The 11,648-nt window shown below is 36.0% G+C and overlaps 2 protein-coding genes across 2 annotated transcripts; both read left to right on the top strand.

The window, feature by feature from the left end:
• Nucleotides 1-2,145: 2,145 nt before the first annotated feature.
• On the top strand, nucleotides 2,146-6,802 carry LOC110370454 (cyclic GMP-AMP synthase-like receptor). The gene is made up of 5 exons (XM_049847080.2): nucleotides 2,146-3,041; nucleotides 3,474-3,759; nucleotides 3,989-4,205; nucleotides 4,533-5,210; nucleotides 5,420-6,802. The coding sequence occupies exons 2-5, from the start codon at nucleotides 3,479-3,481 to the stop codon at nucleotides 5,786-5,788; spliced, it is 1,545 nt and encodes a 514-aa protein (XP_049703037.2). The 5' UTR covers nucleotides 2,146-3,041; nucleotides 3,474-3,478; the 3' UTR covers nucleotides 5,789-6,802.
• Nucleotides 6,803-7,646: 844 nt separating this feature from the next.
• Nucleotides 7,647-11,630, top strand: LOC110370517 (spidroin-2). Its single transcript, XM_021326353.3, has 4 exons — nucleotides 7,647-7,957; nucleotides 9,935-10,173; nucleotides 10,444-11,038; nucleotides 11,487-11,630. The coding sequence occupies exons 2-4, from the start codon at nucleotides 10,163-10,165 to the stop codon at nucleotides 11,556-11,558; spliced, it is 678 nt and encodes a 225-aa protein (XP_021182028.3). The 5' UTR covers nucleotides 7,647-7,957; nucleotides 9,935-10,162; the 3' UTR covers nucleotides 11,559-11,630.
• Nucleotides 11,631-11,648: the final 18 nt, after the last annotated feature.

Raw genomic sequence — 11,648 nt, 5'->3', positions numbered from 1 at the left:
ATATTTAAAATTTAAAAGCTACAGTAGCAAAATTGCCGGCAGAAAAAAGTTGGTCAATTTACTGTTTGATGAGGTATCATTGGCTCCGGGTGTTTTTACAACCCTGCCCTAAAACAGATAACTGGTTTTGAAGATTTTGGGCACAGACAAACAAAAACTCGCAGATCATGCCTTGGTCTTTATGATCAAGGGTATAAAAAGCAAAGTGAAACAACCTTTATGCTTTTCATTTTGCCAAGGTGCCACGAAAAGGACGATTTAAAGAAGCTGATCAAAACAATAATAAAAGAAATCTCCAATACTGGATTGATAGTTATTGCCACTATATGTGACCAATCAGCCACAAATATTTCTGTGATAAAAGTCTTCAAGAAGACACAAAACGCAAATATTTACAAGAGGGTAATGAATATAGGACCCAAGCCTTCGAGTTTGAAGACCAAAAGGTCTTCCCATTATTTGATCCTCCACATCTTTTAAAGGGAATGAGAAATAATTTACTCGCCAAACATTTGAAATTTGTACAAGATGGGAAAACAAAGTATGCAAAGTGGGAACATTTGGAGATGCTGTTGAAGTTAGATGTTGGGGATGATGAAATTAGGCTTGTTAATAAATTAACAGAAAACCATGTTAATAAAGAGAAAATTCCAAAAATGAAAGTGAAATATGCTGCACAAGTTTTCAGCCAAAGGGTATCATCAGCATTGAGATTCTTAGCAAGTAAGTATGCTTTTATTGTTCTCATTATTTTCTCTATATTTAAAAAATTGCTATTAATTTACTAAATTAGATTTTTATTTTTAATTTACATGTTTTTAACCATCTTCATTCTCCACAGACAAATTAGAAAGTTCATTATTTTTCTTTAAAATAATATTAGATGTCCTGGCTACATTTATAAGTTCAAAAATATTTAAAAACAAACAATTGAGATGCTATTTCTCTCGATAAAATTCAAAATAAAAATACAATTCATATCTAATAATTTATCTAAAATTGGCTATGTCAATATTTAAGATGCATAAGATATATTGTTGGAATAACATTATAAATTGAAATGAAATAATAAATTAAAATTATCATATTGAAATAAAAATTTGAGACATTATGAAACTACAAAATATAGTTTAATGTTGGTTTCTTACTAATTATATTTACACCCACAACTATTTACTGAACCAACTGATAAAGACGCACAGTAAATCGTTACTGCCACTTTAAAGTTTGTAAGTTTGTGCCTTTTCGACACAGCCGTGAGGCACACCGTTTAATTTTTAATTAAATTTTTGTATTTTTGTTTTTATTGTGTCCCCTAATCTGGGTCGAATAAATGTATTTTCTTTCTTTTTTCTTTAATTTCGGTCCACAATAGCAAAAAAGATTGATATGAACTGTATTCTAGTACTTATTTAATATATTGTTTCAGAACACAACCTTCTTCCGGCGGAGTGCGAAGAAACTGCTGATTTTCTACTCATTATGGACAAACTATTTGATTCTTTCAATGGACATTCATATACAGGTGATCCAAAATTTTCAAGGGGTGTGTAATGAATAATTCTCCTCATTTTAGATTATGGACAGAGGTAGTTCCTATATTGGATTCAATGACTTTTAAAACTATAAAAAAACGGGATGGTACAGAAGAAGTAAGATATGAAAAAGTGCCATCCCTTCAAAATTGGATCCACAATATTAAAACGTTTAAAGAAATGTGGGAGTTTTTAAAAATCAAATATAAAGTTACTAGCCTTTTAACCAGAAATTTCAATCAGGACCCTCTTGAAAATTTTTTGTAACATTAGAAGTAATGGGATACGAAATGTTAATCCCTCGTGCCTACAATTTATTAATGCGTTCAAAACTTTGTTACTTAATAATTTAAATTCGCCCCATTCTGTAAGTGCCAACTGTGAAAAAGATGAAAATAAATCACTGCAATCTTTCAAAGATCTTCTTGCTGAAAAACAAAACAATGAAATTGAATTGGTTAGTGGTGATTTTCCTATTGATTCTTTAATTAATACAATGAACCAAATTAAATGGAATGACTCGATTTTGCATGCCGAATCAAAAAATATGTAGCAGGATACATTGTAAAAAATCGAAATGTAAAGTGTTCAAAAATGTGGAACATGTACTAATGATATATTAAGAAAGGAAATTGATTTTGAATCATTTAATTATGAAATAGATTATACGAAAAAATCCTTATTTAATGCATGTGATGATTTTATAAAATTATTAAATGAAATATATTATATGATTGTTGCATGTTTACGAGATTCACCTGAAATAAAATATCTGAAAGAAAAATGAAATTTTACATCAATTGCCATTGTGATTTTAGTATAATTACTTGTATAGTTCATAAAAATAAATTAATTGATTTTATAATTAATATGTCAATTAATTTAATCATTCACAGTTGGTGCACCGGGGTTAATAGAATAATTAACGGAAAAATAACAAATTTCGATGTAAATGATGAAATTAAGTTACAAGCATTTAAATATTGTAATACACATAAAAAAAGGAAATAAAATATACTTAGCCGATAAATGTACTCTTTATCTTTTGTTTTTTTATTATCTCCCATAATATTATTGACTAGACTAGAAGTTGGAAACTGAAAACTGGAAACTGGAACTGGAAATTGAAATCACTGTTTTAAATTCAATTTACAGTAAATTGAATTTAAAACAGTGATTTCAATTTTCAAATTTAAAAACATATTTAAGAGAACTCTTGAAAAGCGCCATCTACCCTAACCATACATGAAGTAACCACGCCATCTTGTGACGGGGGCCCGTTAACTTTCACGCTAGTAAGTTGTTTTGAACGATGAGTTGCGTATCTATCTCTATATAGTGTATTATCTATGATTATACTACAGAAATTTTGAATTAACCAGACGTGTTCAGTGCTTGCTACTTGATTGTTCGCGTGTGCTAAATAAATCTAATTAATTATTACTTCATATCAATCATCAAAAGTTCTGCCCTCGTTTTGTAGATACCTACGACCTAACTACTCAAGTAAGTAACTTTATGTACTATACCTAACTAAAATAATCAATTAAAACATTACCTAAGTACCTATAATGTGAAACACACTTTCTTACTATCCATATCTTCCATCTATCGTCTGTCTTTGTCTGTATGCACCGGCAGAAAGCGGGGAATTTAAAATAAAATAGTTTACTGATTAGAACAAAAAAATTGAGTAAGATAGCCCAACTATTTAAGGAAGGCTATAGACAACTTTTGTCCGGGTGCGGGGAGTAGTTCCCTCGAGACACTGGTGAAACCGATGGAAAAAACTAGTCAATTAATAAAAAAATGTACCATGTACCATTCTCCTAAATGCTTTCTAAGGAGTAGCGTCATCAATTGCTGCAATAAAAATAGTCGAATTCGATAAAAAAAATCTTCAAAAAACTGTCCTATTAAATTAATATTTATTTTTAGGCAAAATGAATAATAATAACAACAGGAATAATAACAATGGTAACAACAATGACCCCAATCCTTGGGTAACAGCAGCCGCTGTGGGCCTGACCGGGGCCCTCGTCGCAGGAGCTGTGTACATGTTCAGTGGCACCAGGCAACCTCAACAACCATCTACCCAGAATCGGCCAAGGATAGAACCCTCTAGGTCTTCTCCCTCACGCGGTAGTGAGAGACCTAATAATCCATCCGAGGCTTCGGTCTCATCATACCTGTCTGATTTGTTGAGCAGAATGAGCACATCACGGTATGTAAATTTCATGAAATAATTTACCAATGTTCTGAGCCTTTTTTGTGTATATGTACACACATAATGAGTACATAATCTTATACATACTCTGAAAAAAAAAATCTATGTATTGGTGATATTCTGTTGGATCTACTGATCAATAAAATATTTTTAAAATTGATTCTTTGTTTTGCCACTCGCTCTTTATTTTATTTCTATGTGTGATTGACTTATTGTCTCTTTTTAGGGGAGGTTCTGCATCTAATGTGACTATTGAAGAGATACCAAACATCCCGGACAATCCAAACATTAGCAACCTCAATGCTTTGCTAGCAGACATTCATGTTAGATACATAAAGCTAACTCAGTTTGGTATCCACTACAGAGTTTTTGATACCATTTTCCAAGATCTACATAAGAAGATGAAAGAAGTGGATCCGTACTATAGGAAATATTCGAGCACGGTGAGTGGATAAATTTGTTGTAATCATCTGCCTAGCCTTTTCCCAACGATGTTGGGGTTGTCTTTCAGTTTAACCGGATGCAGCTGAGTACCAGTGTCTAGATTAGAAAAAAAAACAAATTACATAACAAAGTAGTTTATCCAAACAAACAATAAAATTATGTTTACCCTTTTCTAGAGATCCATAGGGCTAAAACGTACAAAATATTCTCTTATAGTAATGTAATGTAGAAATCGAAAAATAAAGTTTATAATATGTGTTTATATGGAGGCTATGGGCTATGATCAAAAATATAACAAACATTTGATATTAGTCATATAATTTTAGGTGCAATTCGCTGGCAGCCACTACGACAACTTGCGCATCGTTAAACCAGACGAGTTTGATATGGACATTGTGATTGGCTTGCCTTTGAACATCAAGACGGATCCCTTCAACCCTGCACAGAGTGATATTGCCATCGAGCCCAAGGCGCCAGGGTTCGTGCAACTCAAGATGGGTGTGCAATTCCAACGCCTGCCAATGAGGGACAACGAAGAGTGGCTCAACAACCGCGCCGCCTACGAATGGAAAGACGACTCCAACTACCTCCTACGCTCCAAGTTCACTGACTGGTTCAAGAGCGTAGTGAACAAGGCCCTCAACAAATTCCCAATGAATATCAACTCGCGTCCTATCGCCTACGTGGAGGGGGTGCCCTATGTCATAGACAAGTCGGAGTCTGGGCCGGCGGTCACCTTGTTAATTAGTAACGCTTCGAAGAGTTTCAAATTGGATGTTGATTTAGTGCCGTGTCTGAAGTTTCCGGAGGATCGGTGGCCGATAAGCAACAGTTACCGTGAAATACCGTCTCGTTGCAAGAAAGACTACTGGATGGTGGTGGGCAAGCCGAACGAGGCGTCTCCGGTGGTTTTCGACAGAATGCGTTCGTGGCGCATCGCTCTGCATAACCAGGAACGAGAGCTCATGCATAATTCTTACAACCTGCGGCAGGCCATCCGATTTGTAAGTATTTTGGCACTGGTACAAAGATAGTATGAAATACAAAGTAATTTATTCAAAGCGTTACTCTTGCATTATGGTCAATCCAATTCTGAATAAAATAAAATAAAAAATCTGTATAAAACAACAATTATACCTATTAAAATTATCGCAGTTCTAGCCTACTGTTACAGCCATGTATTCAGATAAACATATATTTATATTTCTTTCAGATTAAAAAGTTGAGAGACTCGCTTGGCATGAAAAAAATTGCGAGTTACTATATCAAGACCTTGTTTTTCTGGGAGATAGAAAAGATTAATAACTCAGATTATTGGCAGAGGAACAGCCCTGCGACTTTGTTTAAGCTCATGGTTGGCAGGTTGTACGAAGCCTTGGTTGCTGGTAACATCCCATACTTCTGGAACAAGCAGAACAACCTCATAGGTGCAGTTGAAAGAAAAGTTCTAGATGACTACAAAGCTAAATTGCAACCCCTTTTGGCAATATTAGAACAGCCAACACAGTATAAGTTGGTAGCCAAATATTTACTGACACCTGCCGAATTCGCTGATTATAATGCCAGGTTTTTACACATTTGATAAATCCAACTATTTTATATTTCTATTGGAACTAAGTATAACTAAGTAACATATTGGAACTAAGTAAGTTAAGTAAGACATAATAAGCATAGGTATAGAATTTGCAGCTATAAAATGAAGCCTAGATTCACATACGTACTGACTGATAATGAATTTTAATTCATTGAAATAGAAAGGTGCATTTTCATTCCTCTATTGCATTTAGTTTACTATAACTTAACTTTTCTTTATTTTTTAAGTGTTCAATTTATATATTGTAGAAGAAATAGAGACTATTATTTTATTTTTATTGTCGGTAGAATATTTATAAACCTATCTAAAATAAAATTCTAATGACATAGTGTAGGCGCCAATAGTGCCTTTATGGTTACCTACTGATGAATCAATGATGAATGAACGTGATTAGATTGCTTGATAATCAAAAGTACATAGGTACCTGCTTACGTACTGTAATATGTGATATCAATATGATATGTAATCAAAATTATAGTTATATGAACCTTAGTTTTTGCAGCATTGTAAATTGTTCCTACAAACTTGGATTACAGATATATTCAGACCCCTTTTTCTGTAGTTTTTTACAATAGCTATTAACAACGTATATTTGTGTTAAAAATAAGGGACTGCATAATCTTAATGAATTTAAAGTGGAGATGAATAAATTACCTTTAGTTGGACCATATCGTCAAAGTTGACAAACACTGAAAGCCGAATATAACAATTGATATATTTTAGCATTCAGGTATATTCCACATGTCTGTCTGTTTTCATGTTTTTTTGGTTTAAAGATAGATAAGTAGGTACAAAAGTAAAGTACAATAATTATACGTAGGTCTTTATAAAAATCTTTATACCTATATCAAATATTTTATCGATAGAACCACTATGTAGTTTTTAAGATGTTGTATTATTGAAGTGACATTAAAAATGTTGTATTATTTTTAAGTGTAAGTGTGTTTATGTTAATTATCTATATTTTATTACGTACTCTTAATAAATGTTTATTTAGTAAAATATTATGTTTTTTAAGCACCTTTCTTATTAATCAAATACGTACAAATGGCATATATGGATACATGGGCAGTGTGGGGCAAGGGCCCTATACTCGTACATTCACCTAGTTTTAGTTTTAAATTCTCAGTGTAACTCAAAAACTCGGTTTTCTTATCACCACACACCTTCATTAAGTTCAGTGGTCAGGGCCCACAAATGTAAGACTAAAGACTACCCTGTTAAAAGAGTAGAGTAAGAGTTTAGAATATCAATTTGATTTTTGCTGGAGATTTTAGTTTAGTTTAGATACTCAATATGTTTTGATAGATAAAATCTTAATTTCTGCAAAAACGACACTGAAAGTTGGGATGATACTTATAAAAAAATATTGCATAAAACAAAGATTCAGTTCAAAGTTCCACTATGTACCTGTAAGCAAAAACCAAAAATCATACAGATATGGAACAAGGCGTTGCCGTAAGTAGGGATCTCAAGCTTTTATCAAATTGGGAGTCCAGCTCAGCATGTGTCAAGTAGAATACCAGACGCTGGTGTTCTACTGAGTCGCTGTAATGACGTACTGGCCGTCGATGAGACAGATCGTGTATCAAGCGAAACGGCGAGGCCACACCATGCTTTATATCAAGAACTTGATAATCCGATTTGGGAATTCCTAGTTTAGATTGAGGAAGGATATGAGGTAGGGCAGGTTTTATTCGGGTACGCAGAAATAGTAATAGGCAATAGAAGAAATTATAATTAGAATGTGCTATGCCGCGGAACGCAAAAGCAGCGAAAGACTTTTGAAGTAAGCACCTCTGACCTCTTTACTTAAAACTCTTTGATTCAAAAGTCATTCAGTCAACATGTCACAAGTTCACAAGTTTTGGCCTAAATTATTATAAAACGATGTAAACATGATAATAGCAGGAAACGTTCCGTGGTCGGAGTTAAATAACGATGGGGGATCGAGACAACAATAACCTGATACCATTCATCGCGGGTATGGTGGTAGGCGCCGGTTTGCTCACCTTGATATACTATAAAATGGTCTTCGATCAACCGAAAAACGGCAACGAGAAAAAGAAGGAGAAGCCTAAGCCTGGTATAGTCAAGGTAAACCAGCAGATCAACGCGCCTTTTAAGTGTACCTGTAAGAATGGACAAGCGGGTCCCGTAAGTATCATCCTGATTTCTACTTTCTTGGAACACTATAATCACACACAAGAATACTCTAAAATGTAGGACCATTATGCTAATGTATCAGTGGATATGATTACCTACAATTTGGACAACAACAACGCAGTAGGTACGAAAGAACAGAGATAATGGTTTGCTCTGAATGGGTTAGGTAGGTACCTGGTACGTATTTGATTTGCGTACTCTCGTAAATGATCGTTTTGGTCATGCCTACCGTACGAATTGGACCTAGAAGAAGGCGCCTGACTGACCTGCATTATGGCATCTCCGTTCATCTTTCTTTACTCCGTGGTTCCACCATTCAAGTTTACGTCCGTTTTTCTCTGAAAACAACTCTTTATTTTGAATATGCAAGTGTTCAAAGTAAAAAGTTGCTTTAAGAAAACTGACGTTTATGTTGTCGATGAACCTGAGCCTTGTAGAACCTAACCTCAGCTGAAAGTATCGACTTGAGGAAAGTTAAAAAAAAATCGTAAATCTTTACCGAAAGTTAACAAAGTTTCGATTATATGAAGTTGTCTCTATAATAAGGCGGCCAACTTTCCGAAAACTGAATGCGGGACTTAACCTTTCGTGAAAAAAGGGGGGGGGCATTGAAAAATGATCGGACGGAACTGATAAAATAAAAACCGTAAGCAAAAAGCTATAATTTAACCTATCAATATCGTGTCACAGCGTGCACTAATGTCTTATTTTCAAAATCATTAGGCCTCACGAGTTCAGTAGAAATAAAGAGAACGAGATTATACCTATTATAGGTAATCTGTGTTCCTGCACTGTTGAGCTTGCGCGCAGGTGGGTGTTGTGTAGAAGTGTGGTAGAAAAATAGGGATGCGGGACATGCGGGACGCATACAACGTTTTGCGGGACTATTTTACTAATAATTTCAAAACGGGATTTCGTCAAGCATTGCGGGACGGTCCCGCAGAATGCGGGACGGTTGGCCGCCTTACTCTATAAGTATTAGGTAGGTAGGTAGGTATATTATTTACTTATGTATAGAGCTTTTTTCGAATCGAGGAAGTAACGTTTTTGTTATTTAGAGACGATGTTTTACACAGGCAAGTTAAACTAGCAAAGTAAATTACGCACATGCCTACTAAAAAACGTAGGTAGTGTGTTCATTAGGATTTTTACCGAAAAGGCTTAAAACTTCATTGTCCATACGACCGTCTGTCACCAGGGCCCCGATTCTCCTAAGTGAATAATGTCAAAATCGAATAGAAATCGAATCGCAATATGATCGTAATAGCAGTTTTAACCATATCGGGCATTCTGCTACTAATAAAAGATCAATCGCATTCGATTGACATTTGATTGGTGTGCGATTGGTCTGCTATTTTGGTGATTTTGGTCTATACGGTAGTTTGCTGTACAATCATTTTGCAATCGTAAATCATTTGCAGACAAAATGATTCATTATTGAATGACAGAAAAGGATAAAAACGTTTATTTCAAAGAAAAAATAGCGGAATGCCACATACGCTTCAATCGTAATCGAGTCGGGATTGGGTCTCAGTCGAATTGAGTCGAACGTCAATCGTATGGCGCTTAAGTAAAATTAGGAGAATCGGGCCCCAGGCAGTATCTCATGAACCATGACAGCAAAAATTTTCAAAAAATGTATTTCTGTTGTCAAAAGTACGTAAATGTTATGCAGAATAACGATAATATAGAATGCTCGGGGCTCGTACAAAAACCAACCAAATTAGATATTTTACGTCGATGTGGAATGTAATGTATGTATGATAATGAGTATGTGTGAATGGATCGATCAGCTGCCGAATGAAAATTAGAGGATGCACCTACCTATAGCGAAGCTAGGTTGTCGTAGGCGCAATCGGTTAAAAAGTCCCTACTTACTCCTCTCTCTTAAAACAAGCAATAAGGATAAATACATGAATCCACTTTTCTTTTAACATTTTTTTTATTTCCCAACTATTTTAATTTCAGTGTCAACTTCATTGCATCACCTGATACGACGTAGGACCTCATTAGTTCTCAAGACGGAACAAAGAACAATATGTAACGTCACTCTGTCAGTAACGACACCGTCACGGACTTCAAGCAAAATGGAAGTGTACAATAATATAACATAATAAAAGTTTAAACACTAACTAACATGCATAAAACATAAAAACAAACGAATACAATATCACCAAGTCGGATATCAAACATATAATGTGTGACTGGTGAGTTTGTGTTTTCTTTGACTTGAGTGTCTAAGGATAGACTGATCCTGTATCTGTACAGGATAAGCCTTGCTGACTTAGTCGGCCATCCTTCTTGGAAGGCTAGTTTTGGTCAGTGGGTCGTCTTAAGGGCGGGTTTTGCTAAGATCAGGAAGATTACATATGTCGATGGATCCATTTTAGTGAAATACGTGTTTTCCCACTGACCAATTACCGGTTTATGTTAATGTTCTCTTAACAATATGGATTCATCAAAATATTCACTTTCAGTTTTGAAGAAAAACAGAGAAAGGAGCGTGAAAAAGCGAGAAGGGCGGCAGCTGGATATGGCCAAGGTGGTGGTGGATATGGCCCGGGCGGCGGTGGTGGCTATGGCCCGGGCGGCGTTGGAGGCTATGGGCCCGGTGGTGGCGGTGGCTACGGGCCGGGCGGCGGTGGCATTGGGCCGGATGGCGGATACTATGGGCCTGACGGCACCTGGCAACAGGCAGTACGGGGGCCTGACGGCACCTGGCAACAGGCAGGACAGCCTAATAACATATGGCAACCGGCACGTCAGAGGCCTGACGGCACCTGGGAACCGGCAGGATTTAGGCCTGCGACCCCTGAGTCCTCTGAGCCCCCACCCTCCCGCTTCAGCGCCTTGCAGATGGTACTAGGAAGTACAGGGTTCCTACTCGCTATGCTCGCATTGTTGCTCAAGTTGCTCAAATCGGTGCAAAATGAAAAGGCAAACTACATACTCAGCTCAGTTGGGCTCGGGAGCTTTGTTACTCCGCCATCGAACGATCTATTATCACCGGACGGTTCACCAATAAGACGCAATCGCAACGGGGCTCCCTGCATACCTAAGAAACGAGTACTAGTAAGTATCTATAGCTAGCTAGTTTTATGTGTGAATGTTCATTGCATTTTCCTGTGAACCCGGAGAATTAGTTCATCATGATCATCAGCATCGATCTTAAGAACTTGGTGTTTCATCTACCCTCTCACGACTTTTTATTTTACTAGTTCGCCCATTAGAATAAAGAATATGGTAGGTCCTACTATAAATTCCCAATTATCCAGAGTCAGTCTAGGTGGTGGTGTAAGTATGTAGGTACATACAAACTTAGATAGAAAAGTTGCATTTGTACTTGCCTGACCTGGAATCGAACCACCGCAGTCATATTTGAAAGGTTGGTTCTTTACTCACTTGGCCACCACAGCTTTTTTTTCTCTGTGACTTCAGACACATATTAGTCGTATACTGTTAGGATTTCAATCCTGGCCGACTTAGAGCTATTTGTGATTATGTTGAATTTCTGTTTCAGAGAGTTACTTCGCCAAAGCCTCCGCCCTTCCGAGAATGTAAATGTAAATGTAAACCACAACAAGAAGAATGAGGTATCCATATTAAAAAATACAATAAATATCCGATTAAGTACTTGTGATATTTAATAAACATTTTCGTGAAATTTCTACTTTAATTTACA

Source organism: Helicoverpa armigera, chromosome 4, assembly GCF_030705265.1.
Source record: "Helicoverpa armigera isolate CAAS_96S chromosome 4, ASM3070526v1, whole genome shotgun sequence".
NCBI lineage: Eukaryota > Metazoa > Arthropoda > Insecta > Lepidoptera > Noctuidae > Helicoverpa > Helicoverpa armigera.
Note: the sequence above shows the minus strand (reverse complement) of the source record. Positions and strands in the feature narration are given on the sequence as shown.